Below are 20,148 nucleotides of genomic sequence, written 5' to 3'. Positions count from 1 at the left end.
CAAACCTCAGTTTACTCAGTGGTAAACTGGAGATAAGAGGAACATCGACCTGATAGGACTGAAAGGATTCAATGAGAAAATCCATGCAGAGGACTCAGTATACTCTCAAAAAGTGTGATCTATTGCTTTTGTGCAAGTATTATTAGCATCCTTTCTAACATTTTAAAGCTAATGTCGTCTAGTCCTCATTTAAAAAACTGGAGACTCCATAGATAAATTGCTCAAAGTTACACAGCTGGAAAATGGCAAAACCAAGTCGACAATATATGACTGTTTGCATCGGAATCTAATATTCTTCCAACCATTTACAGCACTGCTAAGATAGGGTGAAGAGGAATTTATTTTTATTTTAAAAAAGAGGATGACTTTATGGTGAAATCAGGGCTCCACTTCATAGCACAAAGTGAAATTTAACTACACCTCTGAAAGAACAGAGTGTATGATATTTGCGAATTTGAAAACCATTAAACACATTTCGCCAACTAAGTCTTGTTATTTCACTGAATTAAATCATAGATGTACTTAAAAAAACACATATGGAATTTCTTATCCAGCTGCTGAATTATACCATATTAGTAAAACACTGGTTTGCAAAAATGGATAGACAATAAAAATGTTTTTAGTCTGTTTTCCAGCCACTTAACAGTCTTCAATATTAAACTGTAAAGAAAAAAAAATCACTTTGTATGTAAAAGGTCATAATATCTCTATCACTGAAATGTTAAAAGTTAGTGGTTAATGAGGAAATACTCATATCTGTAGTTTAAATTTCACCAAAATTAAAAAGCTGCACATTTATTTTAGAATTACAGGCTAATAGCATTAAATATATAAAACACACATCTACTTTTGCTTTCTTCCTTTCCATTCCTTATTATTAATCTGTGGCCATTAGTAAACGGTCCTAGCAAAGTAGGATGCTTTCTAAAAAGGCAAGAATCTTTGCTTTGTTGATGACCATTAAAGGCCAACATGATGATGGTCAAATTTATATTGGTCCTAACGTATGATTTCTAATATAATTCTACAATAAAAGAATGAATTTATTAAGTACAGAATTTTGTGTTAAGTACTTTTACATATGTTATCTCATTTAATCCTCATGACAACCTTTGAAACATTATTCCTATCTCAGAAGTGGAAACTCACAATCTTAAGTGAAGTCCCACTGTCATACAGCCTTAAGTGTTCTAACTCCCAAGCCATGGTTCTCCCTAGAGTCCATTGGAGCCTTCTTCCAATGGTAGGATTCAAGGCTTTGTAATTAGTTTCCATGGCTGAAAAGAATTCTTCTTCTGTCTAACCCAAGCCACGCGTTTACTTGAATGTCAAATATGCACACACATTGCAAATTAGTTTCTGCTTGATTCTGACCTTTATAGTTCTCGCCATCAACGTCGTAAGAGGATTCTCCAGTGGGGACAAAACCTTTCCCTCTAGGACACATTTCAGTGAATTCGGCTGATTTCAGGAGAGACAAGGGAAAAAAAAAGTTGAAAAAAAAAAAAACCAATATCTTCCATGAGTATGTTTTAAATTCAGTTTTGCTTTCTCAGACTCAGAGACTTTAAGGCAAATCTTGCCATCTAATTCAGACAAATAAATTCAGTACAATCTCAAAAATTACAGACTAGGTGCAAATAAACCTAATGACTTCATAAGTGTAATTTACAAAAAACCTTGCTAGTTCACCCATATATTATTTACACATGTTTTAGCTATGGGTACTATGGTGTGTTATGACTTATTTCTCCATTACTGTGGTCTCTAGTATTTTCAAATTTCAATAAGAATCCAAAATCCTAGCTTAAATATGCAAGCTCCAGTTAGGAATAATGCTGTGTCATTGTTAGCAAAAATGATTAGTTTGACCTTAAAAATGGAATAAAACTGAATTATCTTTCTGCCAAAATATTATATGGAATGTCACTATAACAGCATATTCTGTGAGAAAGAGAAGTTTAAGAATTCATACTGAAGTGGGATAAGGGTATGGGTCCAGCCCTGAATGAAACCCACTCTAAGGTAATCTCACTTCAATTTGACTATGGCAGGTACCAGTAGATGTTACCATTTCAAGGCTTCAATAACCCAAATGAGAACATTCCAAGGCCCATGAACACCACACAACAAATACCAGTATGAACACAGCATTTAGCTAATTCTTACCAGTCCCCAAGACCGGGCAGGGGAAAATCTCACAGTTATCTCCCCACCCAGCACCAGAGGTACAGCAGCATTCTTGTTTGGTGACATTGGGGGCCAGCACGTTGTCACAAAGACTGGCGTCGTTTAGATTATAGTAGCACTCTTTCTTTTCTTCTTTGGGTTGATCTACTTCTAAGTCTAAAGAGAGTAGAGAAAGTAAAAAAGAGTGTTGACAGGATACATCAGATCTACCTGTATCACAACGGAATTGAAAACACAGTGGTAAAAAAGATTGACTGGACGTACCAATGGCACTTCATTTACAGAAAGCTGCTTTCCACTTTGTGTTGGATTCTTCCACTTCAAGATAAAAATGCACCTGAATCCTGAATTTTGGTGGATTTCTAACCCACCCCAAGAGTCTAAATCTGTCAAAATCATTTCCTTTTACCTTAACCAATTACTTTATTCTTGTAAATTTGGCTGTGAGTACAGTTTCCATATCTGCTTTCTTGCCAAACATAGGGTCATTCTTTACTGAGCTAGAACACCTACGTAAATCAATGAAAAATTTCCCCAACACTGGACCAGAGATATGGGGCCACACATAATATTTAACCCTTAGATGGTTATTGAGATAACCATGCCCCCCTAAAATTTCTAAACAGTACAAAGCAGAAGAAGACAAATAGAAAAACACTGCAGTAACCTGAGTCTATTAAAAAAAAAACCCTTTCATTACTAGAAATCTACTTAAAGTGCTGCAAATATATGATCCTGAATGAAACAATAAGAGCCAGCTAAGCCTCGGGGTAGAATTTCAAGGCTGGGTTCCGGTCCCAGCTCAAGTGTGTCCTAAAGAATATATTGATATATTCCAACAGAGTCTGTTTAACCCTCTGTGATGAAAGTCAAGGTGATATGATAGAATACAAATGATAAGAACAACTCCACCTACTTTCAGTTAATACTAAAAATGATTTAATTCCATCAGATTTGAAGTCTACAAACAAGTTTGTGCTTTTAAAAAATGATTAAAAAAAACCCCTCTTCCCTACTAAATGCTATAGAGTTCAAATTACTGCCTATGATCCAGTTAGAATTTCTTATTTTAATTTTATGCTTTTATGCTATGTCAGATAAGCTGACTACTGCCGTCACAATTACTTAGATTAATACTAATGAAATATTTTCATTAGAACTGCTATCTACAGATTCTTAACCCAAAGAAACTATAGGGACACGGGGATAACACTTGCCAGTAAGGATAAGACTTTAATCTCAATTACCTTACCTTTTAAAAAAAAGTTGGCAGATCATTATACTCTTAGGAAAGTTTAATGATTTATTTTCATAATAGTTTCCTATATATTTACTTTGGCAGGGTCAAACTGACTGCGGAAACCTGATTAATATATAACAAAGGTGTTCTTAAAATGTAAGGTCATAAAATTCTATCAGAAGAGCTACTGCCCTTTCTTTCCCCTTATGGCAGTAAAAGCAAGCAAACAAAGCTTCCACGTATTTATCACTCCCAGAATGCAGAATATCAATGAGAATGTAAAGGATCCCTCTCACCCTTGATTCTGGCTAATTCTCAGATTATTCTACCTTTTTTTTTTTAACATCTTTATTGGAGTATAATTGCTTTACAATGGTGTGTTAGTTTCTGCTTTATAACAAAGTGAATCAGTTATACATATACATATGTTCCCACATCTCTTCCCTCTTGCGTCTCCCTCCCTCCCACCCTCCCTATCCCACCCCTCTAGGTGGTCACAAAGCACCGAGCTGATCTCCCTGTGCTATGCGGCTGCTTCCCACTAGCTATCTATTTTACATTTGGTAGTGTATATATGTCCATGCCACTCTCTCACCCTTGACAGAATTCAGCTTAGACTCTAACTTAGTCTCAATAGCTGATGACAAATTCAAACCTAGAATAAGTGTCCAGGAAAAAACTGAAATGCTGATTCCTATGCAGGTTATGAAGTGGTTTTAAATCATTTCCTTGTGTGTGAAACTGGATAAAACCTGCCACATCCCTCGTCTCAACTAGCTTTTCAAGTGTGCAGGGGACAGACACGTGCTTTGCCTGCTTTCATGGAATGGATCACCATCACCAGTTCATTCCCTTCAGGAGGGGCTCCAAGCTCTTACACAGGGTATTATTGACGAAAATGAAGGGTAGGTATTTTAAATTAATATGAAATCAATCATGAACCCTGTAAAAAATTTTATAAACTCTCTCCCAATATGTGTGAATATATTGACCGACTATTACTATGGACAATTCCACTCATTTTATTCAGTTTGCCTAAAACACAGTTAGTTATTAATGAATGCATTTAGAAATATAAATCAAGTCAGCAACACAACTAGAGTTTTGCCAATCAGGTTTACAGTCGATGTTAAAAGAGTGCTCAATAATTGTTTTTCTCTTTGTACAAAGTTATAGATATGTCACAGTTTTTATTACAATATGGAAACATTGTACAGTAACACTTCAATGAAGGCTGCTATACTCATAGGTAATTAGAGACCACAGGCTTCTGAGTCAGAAACTTCATATACATTTAAACACTATTTCTACCATGTTTTTTTATACTCACAGAAATAAAATGGTTTTTTCTTTTTTCTTTGGAAGGAAACTCAAAGGTGATCGCATAAGGGAAATAATCAATATCACTGTATTATTCAGGTTTTACATTGGTTATTACAGGTTTTGCTCTTATTTTCTTTCCAAGCAGTTTGAAGGTTCAATGTTTACACAGCTGAAATTGAGGGTTAGTCAGGCCCTCATCGGTGTTTGGAAAGAGATGCAAATTCCTTTTAAAAAAACTGGGCCACAAAGGTCATTCTGTGAAAAGCTACAATTTCCCTATCTTCTTAACCTTTAAATAATTAACTGCCTAGAGCATTTTTCCACAGGGGGAACACTCTGATCAGTAAAGACATGTAATGTGATTTCTTTAAAAAATCTCTATGAGTTTATGTCACTGTCGCTAGGGGAGGAATTTTTCTATCACAAAATAACTTTAAAAGATCAAATCAAAAGTTATAGAAGGTGCCAAGTTCAGAAAAGAATGAATTCTATTTTTCAGAAAGATTTTATTAATAAGGTTAGCCATACTTCATATCTCATGCCATAGACTTCTAGGAGATATATTACTTCACCTCCAGTATTTTCAGATTTGATTTTTCAATATGTATTAAGAGGTTGGCTTAACATCTGTGTATAAAAAGCAATGTGTATATTTTAATCCCAGGGGTATGTATGGCTGGTGATAAGAAATGAGTTTTTGGACCTCTCACGTGTGTGCCTTTTTTGAAGAAACTTTCACAGATGCCTTTTCATGTGATACACAAAGTAACTCCATGAGCTAGACGGCGCAGGTTATAGAGCATCCTCCCTTTTTGGAGGAGAACATTTAGGTTGGGTCCAATGTCCAGTGCCTAATGCTCTCCCCAAACCTCTTCTATGGGGCTCAGCTTCTTAGCATTTCAGCGAGCATGGGTTAGTTTTGCTTTGCCTTTGCCCAGGGGGCAGCAGATAATCCTGCTGATGTAGAGTTCAGTGACAAAGCCGCATACAGCGTGACCCTCTTCCCTTGCTCTGAATATTAAAGAGAGGGTTTGAGCAGTAGGTACCACTGGTGAACTGCCCTTTCTAGAAGCTCTTCTCTCTTGCTTCGTCACTTACAGGATTATTTCCTGCTTTAGTCTTTCCCTAAATATGTCTAATCTTAGGTTTGCTGTTGGAGTGGGGAGATCTGGAACATTTCTTTGGTTAGAGTGGACACAAACATTCTAAATGGGCCCTTGCCTTTGCTTTCACTTTCCATTTGCAATATTTTCTGAAGGCCTTCAGATGCCAATCCCCTCCATATCCTTCTGAGACAGGATGATGACAGTGACCCAAGAGTCACATCACAAATACGTGTGAGTAAACAATGCCCCCAAATGAAACACCTGCCCTAGTCCTGAAAAAGACACCGATTTATAAAACTCTGTGTCTGTAATAATGTTCAGCAAATGACTCTGAATAGGATTACTCAGGAAGCTTTATTCTCTTTATTTTAAAAATCACCACAGGCACTAATGTTTTATACCAACTCATACTTTTATGAGAAAAAGCATTCCAGTGTAATAATCCAAAGGGAGTAAAAGAGAACTTGGAAATTCATTTTTTCCCCTAGTTTTCTCATTCAAAGACTTGGAAGATGAGAAGTGTGTGTGTGTTTTAAGTGGAATTTAAAAGAAAGCCATTGCTGAGTTTCAGAAAATAAGCACTGACAATAGGAATGAACTGAACATGAAGGGATGCAAATAAAAAGGAAGATCGTAGAAAGGTGGTAACTTCAGATAGTAAAAGACGTGGAAGAAGTCAAAATAAAGTTTAGAAAGTGAAGTACAAGAGCAAAAATACTTTCAAAGCAGATTCTTTCACACAGTGCCTATCCTTAAAGACGTCAATCAGGTGGTCAGGCATGACAGTGCAAGGAAAGCAAGTTGGGCGTGTAAGCCACACTGTAAAGGGTCAGGGGGCAAGGCAATCCTGGAAGGCTGCCTGGAGGAGCTGACATTTTGAGTCAAGTTCTTGAAAAATAAACTTTAAAAAAAAATTGGCTAGAAAGTAAGGTGTGACAGAGGTGAGGAGGAGTAAAAAGTACAACTATCCTTAGGTCTGTGTGGGTAGAGTGGGCAAGGGGAGAAGTGGTCTGTGGAAGGAGTCACAGAACTGATTTTGAGAACAAGACAACGGGGCAGGGATGCATTAACATGTGAACAAGTGATAGGTGTGTTTGTGACTTAGGTGCTGAGGCAGAGGACAATGCCAGTCTCTATTGGAAGAGAGTCGCCTCAGCCTTGCCAGGAGGAATGGAGGATATTTTGGGTTTTGCTTTTTCTGGTGAAGAAGTTAGAAGACACTGGGAGGAAGGAGCCTGGGATAGGAACAGGCTGGGGAGAGGGTGAGAAGTGAAAGTCTCAATGATGGAAATATTATTAGAAACTGGAGAAGTCAGAAGAAAAGCGGGCAGACCTGGGTGAAAGAAGAGACTCCTGAAGGCAGAATAAAGCGCCCCGGAGAAAGAAAAGTGGGAGACGCACACTGGGACGAGGTGCAACAGGCAGCACAGACGGAAAGGAGATGACATCACAGCAGCATGAGAGCCGTCACAACACCGGCACACGTGCATGGCGAGGCCCTGTGAGGACGACCTCAAGAATAAAGCCACATCTGCAGCGACATGTAAAATATCTGGAAACGTTTAAAAGGAACTGTACAAACAGGCCTTATTGGTAGTGAATTCTAGGATACAAAATGCATTTCTAATGCAACAGTGTGGGTGTCTCTTGTATTAAGAGGATAAAATGGTTTATGTACATGGTTTACTCAACTGATATGTCAGTTCATTCAAATATCAACACCTCTTTATTAAAAACTCATTTTAGATACTATACACAGTAAGCATAAAACTTCATGAAAATAAAAGCATCATTTGGTAGTAAACTCTTCTCACTCTTGTTTTTGAAGGTGGGAAGAAATCTGACCCTTTTTTTTTTTTTTTTAAATTACAAATGAGCATATTTTCCTCAGCCTTAGCTACATTTATGGTATAGATCCATTACAAATACACAATAAGACCTCAGGAGTTTTATGGCATTTTACAATGTTTGCATTCTAAATACTGTGGTTTCACTGTCTTTAATTTTTTTCCTACCAAAGGTCTTTTTTTTCCAATCAGAAATTATTTAAAAAAAATTCTCCCAAAGTTAATTTATTTTACAGGTTACCTAAACACATAAAAAAAAAAAAAACCCCACTGTGCCAAATATAACGGTTGAGTGATATTATATGTGGTCTCATGCCTTTAAAAAAACATGTACATACACAAAACCTGTAGTGGACCTCTCCAGGAACAGAGAACAAGCACGCTGTTTCGGTTCAGTTGTCAGAACCACGAGGATGATTTGCACAGTGTCCCCTGATAGCAGGGACCTGCTCTTTTTTTTTTTTTTTTTGCTCTACTTGTAATTTAACCAAAGCACATAGGGGTACTGTCCCCTCTACCTAGAAGTATGAATAGATCAATTAAGTGTGGTCCATGATATCTTTGATAAAATGAATAATTCTTACTCTGCAGAACGAGCTGGGAATGAGATGATGGGATAGAGAAGGAACACATTCTCGAATGCGGAGAAGCCTATTACTCAATAGGCTACGGTGTCTGCTGTAGGTCAGGCACGATGCCTAGCAGTGAGCTGGGTGACAGACAATACAAAGAGGAATGAATGACTGAGCATAAGGGTCCTGTTACCCTGCTGATGGATTTGGACTTCATGCTGGAGGCAGGAATAAGCAGCTGAAAGTTTTAAGGGTTTAAAACCAGATGTATGTTTCAAAAAAAAAACAACGTGAATTGGCAGCAATGTGGAACAGGAACTGATGGGAGAGGCAGGGAGAGAAGTCAGGAGGCAAGTGCCACAGTCCAGGGAAGACAGGCTGAAGGACTGGCCCAGGGCAGTGGTAGCAGAGGAGCAGAGAGATTTGACGGATACTGTTGAGGTAGAGATAGCAGAATGTTATGACGGCTTGGATGGATGGAGAGAAAAAGTAAAGTATGACTTCAGGATCTACAGTATGTATGTTTGACAATTAATGAGTGTACACAGGGAGAGTAACAGGTTGGAGAGGGAATGGTAATTAATTTGCTTTTGGATAACTTTAGGCAGAGGTGCTTCCAAGACACCCTGGGAGGAAGGTCCAGTAACAGGCAGCTTGAAATAGGAGTGTGGCACTCAAGAGAGAGGTGGAGAGGCATAGATATTCACTTGGTCATCCACACCAAGTAAGTAATACTCCAAGTAAGTTGACTTGGAGAAGAGGATAAAATATCCCAGGAGAAGAATACAGAGTAAAAAGAGGGCTAACCATGCAACTCTCTGGGACGTTATTATTTAAGGAATGGCGAAAGAGTCAAGAATGAGACAGAAAAAGACCAGTGCAAGAGGTAGGAGGACACAGGGAAGAGTAATGTCCTGAAATCAAGAAAAGGGAAAGGGGGAGGGAAGATGAGAAACTACCGTCACAAGAGGAAAGAGTTTCACCCAGAAGAAGGGTCTGAGGGCCCGATCTCAATGTGCTGAGGATCAACTGGGAGACAGTTCAGTGGAGGTAGGGATGCCCCTTCAAAGAATCTGGAGGTCAACATGGTCACAGAGATTATCCCTGGACGGTAACACAGCAGGGGATTTTCTTTTTTGATATATTTTTGTATTTGCCAATTTTCTAAGAACATGCATTGTTTCAATAACGAGAACAAAACAAAGAAATAAAGTGAAAAGGAAGCCAATTTTTAGAAGAATGTGCTGTCATGGGGTCCTCAGCCTTGAGAAGTAGAATCAAGGGGAAAGACCCTGGAGTCGGGTTCCTGGGCCATTTCTGCCAGTCGTTAGCAATATGGCCCTACGTATAACATTTAGAACTTCTCTCTGGGCCTCGGCTTCCTTACCTGGAAATAAAGTTGCTGGGCTGGAAAAACACTAGGGTGCTTTCTAGACGTAGAAGTCTAGGACTTAGCTTGCGATGTGAGAATAAGCTCTCAAATATATTAGAGAAAACTGATATTTAAGGAAACCCTATCATGAACTGTGTAAAGAACAATTATTTTATAATACAAATAATCTTTAATTTCTGATCTTGTTTATTTATAGATCTTTAATTTCTGATCCTGTTTATTTGCTTGTCTTAAAGTGAAGAACAATTATTACACAATGCAAATAATCAGCCTGATTTACATGTTTTATAATTTCTGATCTTGTTTACTTTGTTTTCTTAAAGCAAGGCACACCTGCATTAATTATAATATATATATCTTTGTGTTCTTTTCATTATACCTTCTGTTTTAAAAATAAAATTCAGTTCCCACCACAGAGTCTCCTCTGTGCACCAATCAAGACAGAGAACAGCATTTTGTGTGTAAGGCTTGAAGGCTGCAGTTGTCAACACTAAATATTTACTGCTTCCCTTAGAGTGCCCAAGGACATAAAGTTTTTATTGAGTAATTATCACAGGCACTGAGGAAATAAAAGCATCAGGCTATATTTCATAGCCATACCCTCTTACAGGTGATGAGTGGTCTGATATGGACATTTTTTAGTTATTTCTGTTTCAGGTGCTTTTACGCAATGTATAGCAATGTAAATGAGTGGCCAAAGGCCCAGGCAATGAAAACATTAGACCAGACCTAAAAAATTAGGTGGGAGCCAAGAAGTATTTTAGAAATAAAAATCCTAGGACATTAAAGTTCAAAAGTACCTTCAAGGTCATGGTATAGATCCATTACAAAGGTTATGGTATAACCTTTGTAATAACCTTCCAGGTTATGGTATAGATCCATTACAAATACACAATATTTTAGAAATAAAAATCCTAGGACATTAAAGTTCAAAAGTACCTTCAAGGTCACCTGGGACAATGTCATGCTGGAAGTAGGAGCCCTTCTGCCAGCCAGTGAGTATCTCACCTGTTATCGGACACCTCTAAGGAAACACCCACGATTTCATGAGACAGTTATCTGCTGACTCTCTCTAGCTATTGGAAAGTTCTTCTGCATACTGATCTGAAATCTGCCTTGCTGACATCCAGCCCCAGTTCTGTCCTCAGTGAGATACCACTTCAGATGATGATGGTACCACTCCTTGTTGCAATGTCTGTTGCCCTGGGGAAATTTTAAAGCTGAGGAAAAATATTACAGCCTAGAGAGCAAATGTATCTTTCTTTTCCTAATTACCTTCCAGGAGGGATGAGATCTAAGCTGTTAGCCTATCATGTATATAATGAAATTAATTTGAATCCTATCTTGATAAAAACTTAAATTTGGTACAAAATGTTTTGTTCTGTATAACAGCAGATTCTTTGACTGGAATATGCTACAAACTTTTAACTAGCCTCCACTTAACCACCTTGTTAGATGAACTAATGTTCTCCTGTCCTCTGAAAAACATCCTGGCTAATGCCCACAAGCAGGTGGAAGGCTCACAGCCAGCTGGCTGTTCTCAGGTGGGTCAGCATACTTCTGTACTGACGTGTTGAGCGGTATGCCAACCGAGACTCAGCTATGTTCATTCTCAAACACTGTGCCAATGTATTGATTATTGTAATTACATAATTAAGTAGTATATAAACCAATAAAATATGAATGAGTAGAAGAGTTGTTTCTAGAACAAGTTAAACCTTTAGAAAGACTAAGGTTAAAAAAAGTAAAAAAGAAATAAAAAAGGTTATCAAACTAGGAATGGATAAGACAACTGCAGAAAATTGAAAAAAAAATATGAAAACCTAAAATGACTTTGCACTTATTTACTCAGCAAAGGCCTTTAAATTCTTACTCCCTTTAAAGTGGGCGGTGCAGATAATGCATAATAGATGTGGTTTATGCAAGACAAGCCCATACAGAATGCAAATGGATTTCTACTCGAAGACAGACCTCGGCTCTTCTTCGGAGACTGGGGAATAAATGTACATTACGTGCTTTAAGTTAAAACTTAAATATTTAAAAGATGTATTATCTTTTTTTATGATTTCCAGTTTTAATCACCTTTTTCAAACAAATGAGCTACGATGAAGTCTGATGAAGTCAGGGAGGGAAACTCCTGCTGCAGTTTATAGCTGATCTATCTCTCAGGATAGAGAACTGCTAAAATGAAGATGTTATCATAGACCATCTTAAGACTCCATACAATCAGTTCAAATTTGCCAAGAACCCTACAAATTGAGGTATGGTAGAAGTCAGAATTGCCAGGAACTATACAAATTAATAAGCTTATCCAGTTACTAAGGCAGATTATACTGACATGGACCAATAAAACAACTGAGTATGTACAATATTTGGCAGAAGCCAGAGAACTATGGGGAAAATAAGCAAGAAACTATTAAAGGATCAGATATAATGTTAAGTGGAAAGAGAAACTATGTATTCACTGGCAGACAAGCTTTACGAAGCTGAGTATTCAAAATGCTGTTCTTTGCAAAAGCAGGAGAGTACTTAGTGAACTCTGACTGGAAGAACTTTCCAGAAAGAGTCAATGAGAGAACAAGGAGATAAAGAGAGCAAAAAGGCAAAGCAGGTGTTAAGGACTTGGTTACAGAAGAACTTAAAAAATAGGAGACGAGGAACAAGCCTTACAAAAAGAGTCGCTGTAAAGTTTTAAGAAGTAGTTTACAGTGAGCTAATTCAGTTCATCAAAAATGGTTCAGATGGTCTCATGATCCTATTAAAGCATTATTAATCTCTAAAAAAGACATGAGCAAACTTTAGGATCCCAGACATGTACCTTAATTGAAGCTATGTGAACTGAACAAACCACTTCTTGACATTACTAAAACATTCCAGCAAAACTGTACTCATAGTTTAAAAAACCCACCATCTCAGAAGAGGTTACAAAAGGAAGAGAAATAGATAACCCTTATGTGTTTGGATTTTAATAATTCATTTTAATACTTCATATAGTACTTAGTTATTAACAAATGGCTTTTATGTATATAATTTTAAAAAAAGCATAAAACTCTGTGAGGTAAATATAACCTTTCTTTTATAGGTGAGAAAATTGAAACTCATAGATGTTGAACGATATGCCCAAGCTTACACAGCTGCAAAATAGCAGACCAGAACCCTGGTCATTCCAGTTTAAAGTATTACAAAAAGTTTGGAAAATAAAGGAAAAACCTAAAATTTCCATTAATTCTAATAATTATCTTTTTACATCTTCCTTCCTTCCCTCCCTCCACAGATTGTGATCACTGGAGTATCTTTTTTTTCACTTGACATTGTACAACATGCATCTATCATGACTACCTAACCTTCACATAGATGACTTAATGACTATACAATATTATATGTGAATTATTCCAGTCAAAATAATACTACGGGGAAGATGCTACTCTATAGAACCAAAGACAAATAAGAAAAAGGCAGTTACTTCACCAGTCCTGTTATTGACCAGCCAGGTTTTTAATTTTTGGTTTGTTTTTTTCCATTACAAGTAGAGCTAAAATGAAAAGTCTTTTCTTTATGGCTCATGAGTTGCAGGGGTGGTCAACTGAAGGAAGAGCAACCCTTCCCTCCAGAAACACTCTCTTTCCCGTCATAGTGTTTTTGAATTACTGCCCGTACATTTAATTCTGCACCCATCACCTTTCTATATTTAATCATTGAGAAGAAAATGTGTGTGGATGAAAATATTGTTATATTTTATTCCCTACTGCTTGCAAAGATAATTATCTCACACAGAACAAGTGTACCCTATTGAGGAAGAGGGAAAGCTTTCTTAGAAGCATAGATAAAATCAACCCGGATTGAGCAAGATAGTAACACAGTCTATGTTTCATTTTATTTGGGTCTCAAAGGACCATTTAGTCTCCTGCTTCCCTCAAAATACAACCATGCTTTAGCCACATGGCGTAAACTAAAACGGTGATCTGGAAGTTGATGATTTATCTGGAAAAGCATCAGCTCTCCATTTCAATATGTGCCATGACGACACAGCCTCAATCGAATTTTAAACAAACACAATCACAGCCACTCTCTAGGCCAAATTCTGGGGGAAAAAAACCCAAAAAACACCTTAAGAATTCCAAGTGGAAGGAAGTCTTTGTAGATCCTGAGGGGCCTTTATGTTGCTTTCAATTTAGAGAAGTGTCAAAATACGTTTCTCCAAGGGCCAAGAAAGAAGAATTATGCAACTTAATAAGATGTTGCCATATTAAAGCCTGGGCTGAGGGCTCTGAGTTTTAGGCAATTCCCAGCCAATGTGCTCATCATTTTGGATCCTTCACCCTACCCATGGCGTCTCCGGGTTGGAAAGCACATTAGAGGCCATGTAGCTCCAACAGTCATCACCCACATCCTAACTCCACTGATAAAGCAGGCTCGGAAAGAGCATGGAAGCTTCCAGAAACAGCATGGCGCTAAAATATTTGGTTATTTCTTCCTCACTCCCAGAGTGTTTGGCCCAAACCTGTGTAGGTACAGGTCCCTGAGAGAAGCCCTCCGTCCTGACACAGTGTCACTTACCTGCCGAGGCCCGGGAGCGGCACTGCCCAGTCATCGGGCTGTACTCCTGGTTTTCATCAACGCACACACACAGGAAGGACCCTTCTACATTTTCACAGAAGGCTTCACCACACACGCCACTGAGCAGCTCACATTCGTTCACATCTGGAAAAGGGAGCACAGATCAAGTCAGACGTGTTCCTCACTCCTGACAGCTCTTTGTTTTACCAGCTGTGCCAAGACTAGTGGTGTCTGCTGGAAACAAGGTGACCCCCTGGGAGCAATCAAACCCTTCAGCTATTTGGGGGAAGGGGCTCCCAGAGGCAGGGCTGAAAGCTTTGGTTTGTGTGAAAGGACCATGAAAACACAAAGCAAAGTTTCCAAACTCCGATCCTGGCTTTAAGGAACAACTCGGAATTGTACTGCAAGCATCGTATGTACACTTTGTTTAATTTTCTCTTCCCTGACTTTTTGACATAATGAGGTCTTAAATAATACGACACTTCTCTCTCAGTTCTTAATTCAAGGAAAATTAGCAGCACTGGCACTTCAGAAACTGCAGGATTCTTTAAGTGCATTTTTAGAAATTGTTTTAAATCTACTCAAATGTCTAAAACTATAGTTTCCTAGCAGCCAAAATGTCCATAACTTAACAACCAGAATTCAGGTTGTGTATCCCTTTGAGAAATGAAGGAACAACCCCTGTAAGTAGTCACTGGGCTACATTAATCATTCATGGGAAACAAACTGGTCCAGTAACTTCTCAGTGATTTCACGATGCCTTTAAAAATTCTGTTGGTGTTCCACAGTGTAATTTCTATTTTGCAGATATTTTTCTTTTGTACTTAAATATACTTAATTAAAACACTAAAAACTCACAGATAAGTCCATTTTATTTAAGTACATAGCCATAAAGAAAGGCTAATTTTATGTTTGCCCTTGCCCAATACTACTTTTTACCCATTCTCCTCTGAAGAAATTTTATTAATGAGTGCCCAGTTAAACAAAGTACCTGACTTGGCATCTGAAGTGCTCATGTATTTTATGCATTAAACATGATTAAACATGTACAAACATCAGTTTTCATGAGCACACTCTGAGATGGTTTATACAAAGTTAAAAATTTGAGCAATTATCCAAATCATTCAGGAAAAAAAATACTATTTTCACCTGCTATTTCCAGTTAATTGGACAAAAAGTTTATGTCTCTTGACTTATTTGGATAATTACCTCGGTTTTCCATTTCACTTTGTATATAAACAGATATAAATCCAATGAGCTGAGTTTTGCTTATGTAAAGATATTATGACAAAGTAAAGCAGACAGTTGGTATATTTAATCAACCTGGACAGTCATAATTTAGACCAGAAAAATTGACTTTAGAAATTTGCCAGTTTGCATTTATCAATTTTAGGTAACTGTCAAATGGAATTTTCTACTTTCTAACTTGTAATATTTCCAAGGCTATCGAAATCTCTCCTACCAGACTGTACATTCAATCAAAAAATATTTTATAGTTTACTTCTATGGGTCAGATTGGGGAGACAATAATGAGTCAGGCAGGCCCAACTCCTGCCTTCAGGGAGCTTACTGTCAAGTCAGGGAAATTAATCAGATAATCATACAGGCCAGGAGAAGTGCTAGGAATGAAAAGTACAGAGCATGATGACAGCATGGAACAGTGGACCTTAAGTGCAGGGGTGGGTTAGGGAAGTGATATAGGAGCCAAGTTCTACCTGAAGGATGCGTAGATAAGAAGGGTGGGCAGCCAGGGTCCAAGCAGAGGGAAAAATGTGGCCAAAGGCTGGTCCCAGAGGGCTGATTCATCTCTTAAACTCTATAGAACACCCAGAGTGGTGAGGTACATATAAGAGGTGTTCAGTTAATATTTTTCAAAGAGAGAAGAAACAGACAAATATAACGATATTTGTTGGGTTCATTAACATAACAAATATTCCTTCTATATGGGTGGTATTTTATGGGTCAAAATGAAGCATCAACATGGGTTCGGTGTGCTCCTCTGACTGGTTAGAAATGAACATTAACCAGGAGCCCAGGAGCTATGTGGTGTCAGTGGTTTGACATCTGATACCTCATTAGGTAACAGTTAACATTTACTGAGCACCTACAACAGGCCAAACATTAGGCCCAGCAAGGAGAGAGAGACACACAAAATTCTCAATCACACAGAGCGTATTGCCTTGGAAAAGGCAGCTGCAGGCAGTACATACATGATTAAATTATTGCAAAAAAGGTTGTAAGTACTATAATAGAATTTGTTCAAGGTTTTCCAGAAGCAGGAGGAGGGATCACAGCTCAGCTGGAGTGAGAAGTGGAGCAGGGATGGTATCTGGGAGGAGATGACATCTAACTTCCAGCTTTAGGAACGCGTGGGATGGATCCAGGCTCAGGGAAGGGGAGGCCAGGAGGATATTCCCAGCAGAAGGAGCAAACAACAGCCTAATAACTTCCCAGTTATGTGAACAACCATAAGCAGTTTTATGCTGAAGGAACGTAAATGGGGAGGAAGCAGGTGGTGAGGCTGAGAAGGTTAAGTGGGGGCCAGACCACATAACCTATTAAGTCAAAATATTTAGTGAATAGCAGATGGTTTTTACCACTTGTATTTTAGTGCAAAGGAGACTACAGCAGGAATTGGAACAAGTGTTAATGACAGTGTTAGCTTAAAGGCGGTTACTATTCAAGTGCTTTTATTGTTCAATTTCTAGATTTTGTTTTTCCAGTTTAATCTGGATGGGAAATGAACTGGTGCTTTAACTGCAAATTTCCAAACTAAAAAGTTACTGACTCCTCCTCAAGTGTCATCTGCCATGTAATGACCAGAGGTTTCCTCCTTAATTAAGAATAAAGAAAAAGCCTTGTTATCGGTGAAGTTATGAAATGAATACCCTCCTTCCCATTTAACTGCTCTAATTGCAAATGTTTCATAATGAATTTCACTTAAAGAAATCATGGCTGATCAGAACATGAACTATAAAGTATCTTCTTTTACGTGAGCATGTGCTGGACCATATTCTAGGACATCTGATGATATTCAAGATTCCTTCCAGCTCCGACAATCCCAGAACAGATTGAAGAAATATGCTTGCACAATCCAAAGCATCATTTTACGGGTGTCATTCCTGGAAACAGAAACTCTTGCCAACACTTTTCCTTAAATGCACTTGCCTAAGGGAGGTGCATTTTGAAGACAGACAAGCTCCACCACACACCAGACTCTATTTCCTGTGCAGGAGGGACTGAAGCGTTCCGCATACCCAGCTAAGAGTTTAAACAGATGCTCTTTTTAATATGCATTTAAACCCAAAGTTACGCTTCTCTATTTCTGAATGTCCCTAACCATTTCAGAAGCCACAGGATCTTTTTGCACATCTCCAAACCGTACGACAAGATCAAATTATGATGCAATTCTGCCCAACTGTCTTGCTTCCATCTCTCCTGTGGTTGATGACTTTGATTTCTTTCCGATAGAGAGATATGAAACATGTCGGGAGAAAAAAATCTAAAAACTCACCCACACACCCTTGCCCATCCTGTGGGGCCTGAAAGCCCTGATAACAGAGGCAGCGGAAGGAGCCAGCTGTATTGTCACAAAACCCGTGACTGTCACAAACAGTGTTGTTTACACATTCATCAATATCTGCAAAAAAGACATTGACCATGAGACACAAAACATAGACAGACAAACACCAGCTATTAATGGATAGACAGAGGTGCTCAACACACCCCGATTAGTATGAGATGATCATGTTTACACAGAATGAACTTCTAAAACATTTTACATATACATAAAATGTTTTGATGAACGTGTCTCATTAGACAAAATACTGGGTTCTATGAGAAAGAAAACATTTACTTTTCCTCAGGAAATGTTTTCAAACTGAAATGACTGCTGCAGTTCCCGCGGTCAGTGTTTTCTAAATGTTTTCAACTGTTTATTTCCAAGGAGAGGAGATTCCTACAGCAGAAATATGTGAAAGTATTGTCACCTGTTTTGATTGCTGTAAATGCTAATAGTTCTACCTGGCGAATTGGGAGCTGAAAGCATTGGGCAAAGGTTTATTCAACCCTAGAGATAACCTCGGTCAAGTCTAAACAGCATTCCCATGAAAGGGGCTGGGAATGGGGGGTAGGAGTAGGGGGAGAGGGGGAGGGGGAGAGGGGGAGAGGGGGAGGGGAGAGGGGGAGAGGGGGAGGGGAGAGGGGGAGAGGGGGAGGGGAGAGGGGGAGAGGGGGAGGGGGGAGGGGAGAGGGGGAGGGGGGAGGGGAGAGGGGGAGGGGGAGGGGAGAGGGGGAGGGGAGGGGGAGGGGGGAGGGGGAGGGGGAGGATTTGATCTGATAAGTTCAGCGGTGCAGCCAGCCAGTCCCAGTTATTCTAGAAAAAAGACTTTATTCACAAGAAACAATTTCCAGTCACCAAGTTATAGCCACTCAGGTCCTAAATGTCAGTGCTGCTCCAACTGATTAGCCAGTGGCCAACTTGTAAATTCACTTTGTTCTCTATAATAAACTTGATGATAGTAGTCCTGTGCTTTCTATCCCCTGTTAATAAAAAAGTTCTCATAAAAGTGATGTCTCAATTGTGAAGTTACAAATGGACTTTTCGATACAGTTCTTCTTTACCCTCCCAGCTACTCACTTTCCTCTCCATTCTCCCATCCCCATCACTCCCATTCTCCTTGTTTATGGCCACACTGCACATTCCACCCTCCAGGTTCCCTGTCCTCTCTGCCTCTGGACTACACAGGCCCCAAACACAAGTTTTTGGAGAAACAATCAAGAGAAAATGCAATTACGGCATCCAAATACGTGTGAAGAGGATTTCACGTTTATGTTCAAATAAAGAAATAAGATAACAAACGATAAAGAAAATGACAAGTTAAATTGCACTCGACAGAATTTAGTTTGGGGGAGTTCATACTAATAAAGTTGAGTTTTCTCTTTCTAAAATTTTAAACGCCAAGTCAAAAATTTTTCAAGAAGAAAAAGAAGATGCATGCAATGATATTCAGCAGCGCTCTCACTTCTCTTCCTAATTGTCCAACACTATCAAGCATAACTTCAGAGACTGTCTCACTTCTGAATTGTAAAATATGAGTGACTACAAACTTTTCTTAATTTTCTCAACTCAAAACTGTGTCCGGGGCCCCTTCTCCATCCCTACCAGTCTCTTCTTCCTATAGCCCCACCTGCTCATCCTTCTCCCTGCATCTTCGATTATTCCTCCCTGGCTCCTTCCCTCACTGCCTTCAAAAATGTTAAAATCTCTTGGAAAAGCTTTCATTTTACCATGATGTCACCAACCGTGTTTTTCCATTCCTTCTATCATTGCAAAACATATCAAAAGAACTATCTACGTGCATTGCTTTTATCTCCTAATATACTTCAACAGTAAAAAGGAAACAGTAACAATACTAATAACATTAATAATATTAGTACAGTTCTAGAATTACTATGATAATTTACAAAATAACATGTATAAAGTGCTTAGAACATTGCCTGGCATGAAATGTAGGAAGTGTACATGTTACCTACTATTATTACTATTATAATTATTACTCCTCCTCCTCTTACTCCTCCCTTAATGACCTACGATCTGTCTTTCTAACTCTTTATCCCACGAAACCCCTTTGAGAAAAAACACCAATGGCCAACCTATCGTTAAGTTCAATGATCATTTCCCAGTCAATCATCATCACCCTAGACCTCTATGTCTGGTCAACATCTTCTCCTTGAACTCCCTTTTCATGACCCCAGGCAGAGTATTATTCTCGTTCTACCTTTAACCACTCTGGCTCACTGTCACCCTTTTCCAGCCTGAAGGTAGTGTCTGCCAGGGCTCAGCCCTCCCTGGGATCTGCTTCATCCTCGGCACTCCCTTCTTCTCTGTTCTCCACCCTTTCCACACTCTCCAGACTTC

General features: G+C 38.7%; 1 protein-coding gene across 12 annotated transcripts in view; it reads right to left on the bottom strand.

Moving 5' to 3' along the window:
* Nucleotides 1-20,148, bottom strand: part of LTBP1 (latent transforming growth factor beta binding protein 1) — a 419,947-nt gene that overhangs the window by 32,596 nt on the left and 367,203 nt on the right. For 6 of the 12 annotated variants that reach the window (XM_061210616.1, XM_061210618.1, XM_061210620.1 and 3 more), the window contains 4 exons: nt 17,743-17,868; nt 14,229-14,372; nt 2,170-2,346; nt 1,375-1,461 (listed from right to left, as the gene is read on the bottom strand). In XM_061210616.1, coding sequence (XP_061066599.1) covers nt 1,375-1,461; nt 2,170-2,346; nt 14,229-14,372; nt 17,743-17,868 — 534 coding nt within the window. The remainder of the gene's footprint in view (nt 1-1,374; nt 1,462-2,169; nt 2,347-14,228; nt 14,373-17,742; nt 17,869-20,148) is intronic. The other 6 variants (XM_061210619.1, XM_061210621.1, XM_061210625.1 and 3 more) reach the window with 1 other exon arrangement.

The sequence above is a fragment of the Eubalaena glacialis genome, chromosome 14, assembly GCF_028564815.1.
Source record: "Eubalaena glacialis isolate mEubGla1 chromosome 14, mEubGla1.1.hap2.+ XY, whole genome shotgun sequence".
NCBI lineage: Eukaryota > Metazoa > Chordata > Mammalia > Artiodactyla > Balaenidae > Eubalaena > Eubalaena glacialis.
This window is presented reverse-complemented; position numbering and strand designations above follow the sequence as displayed.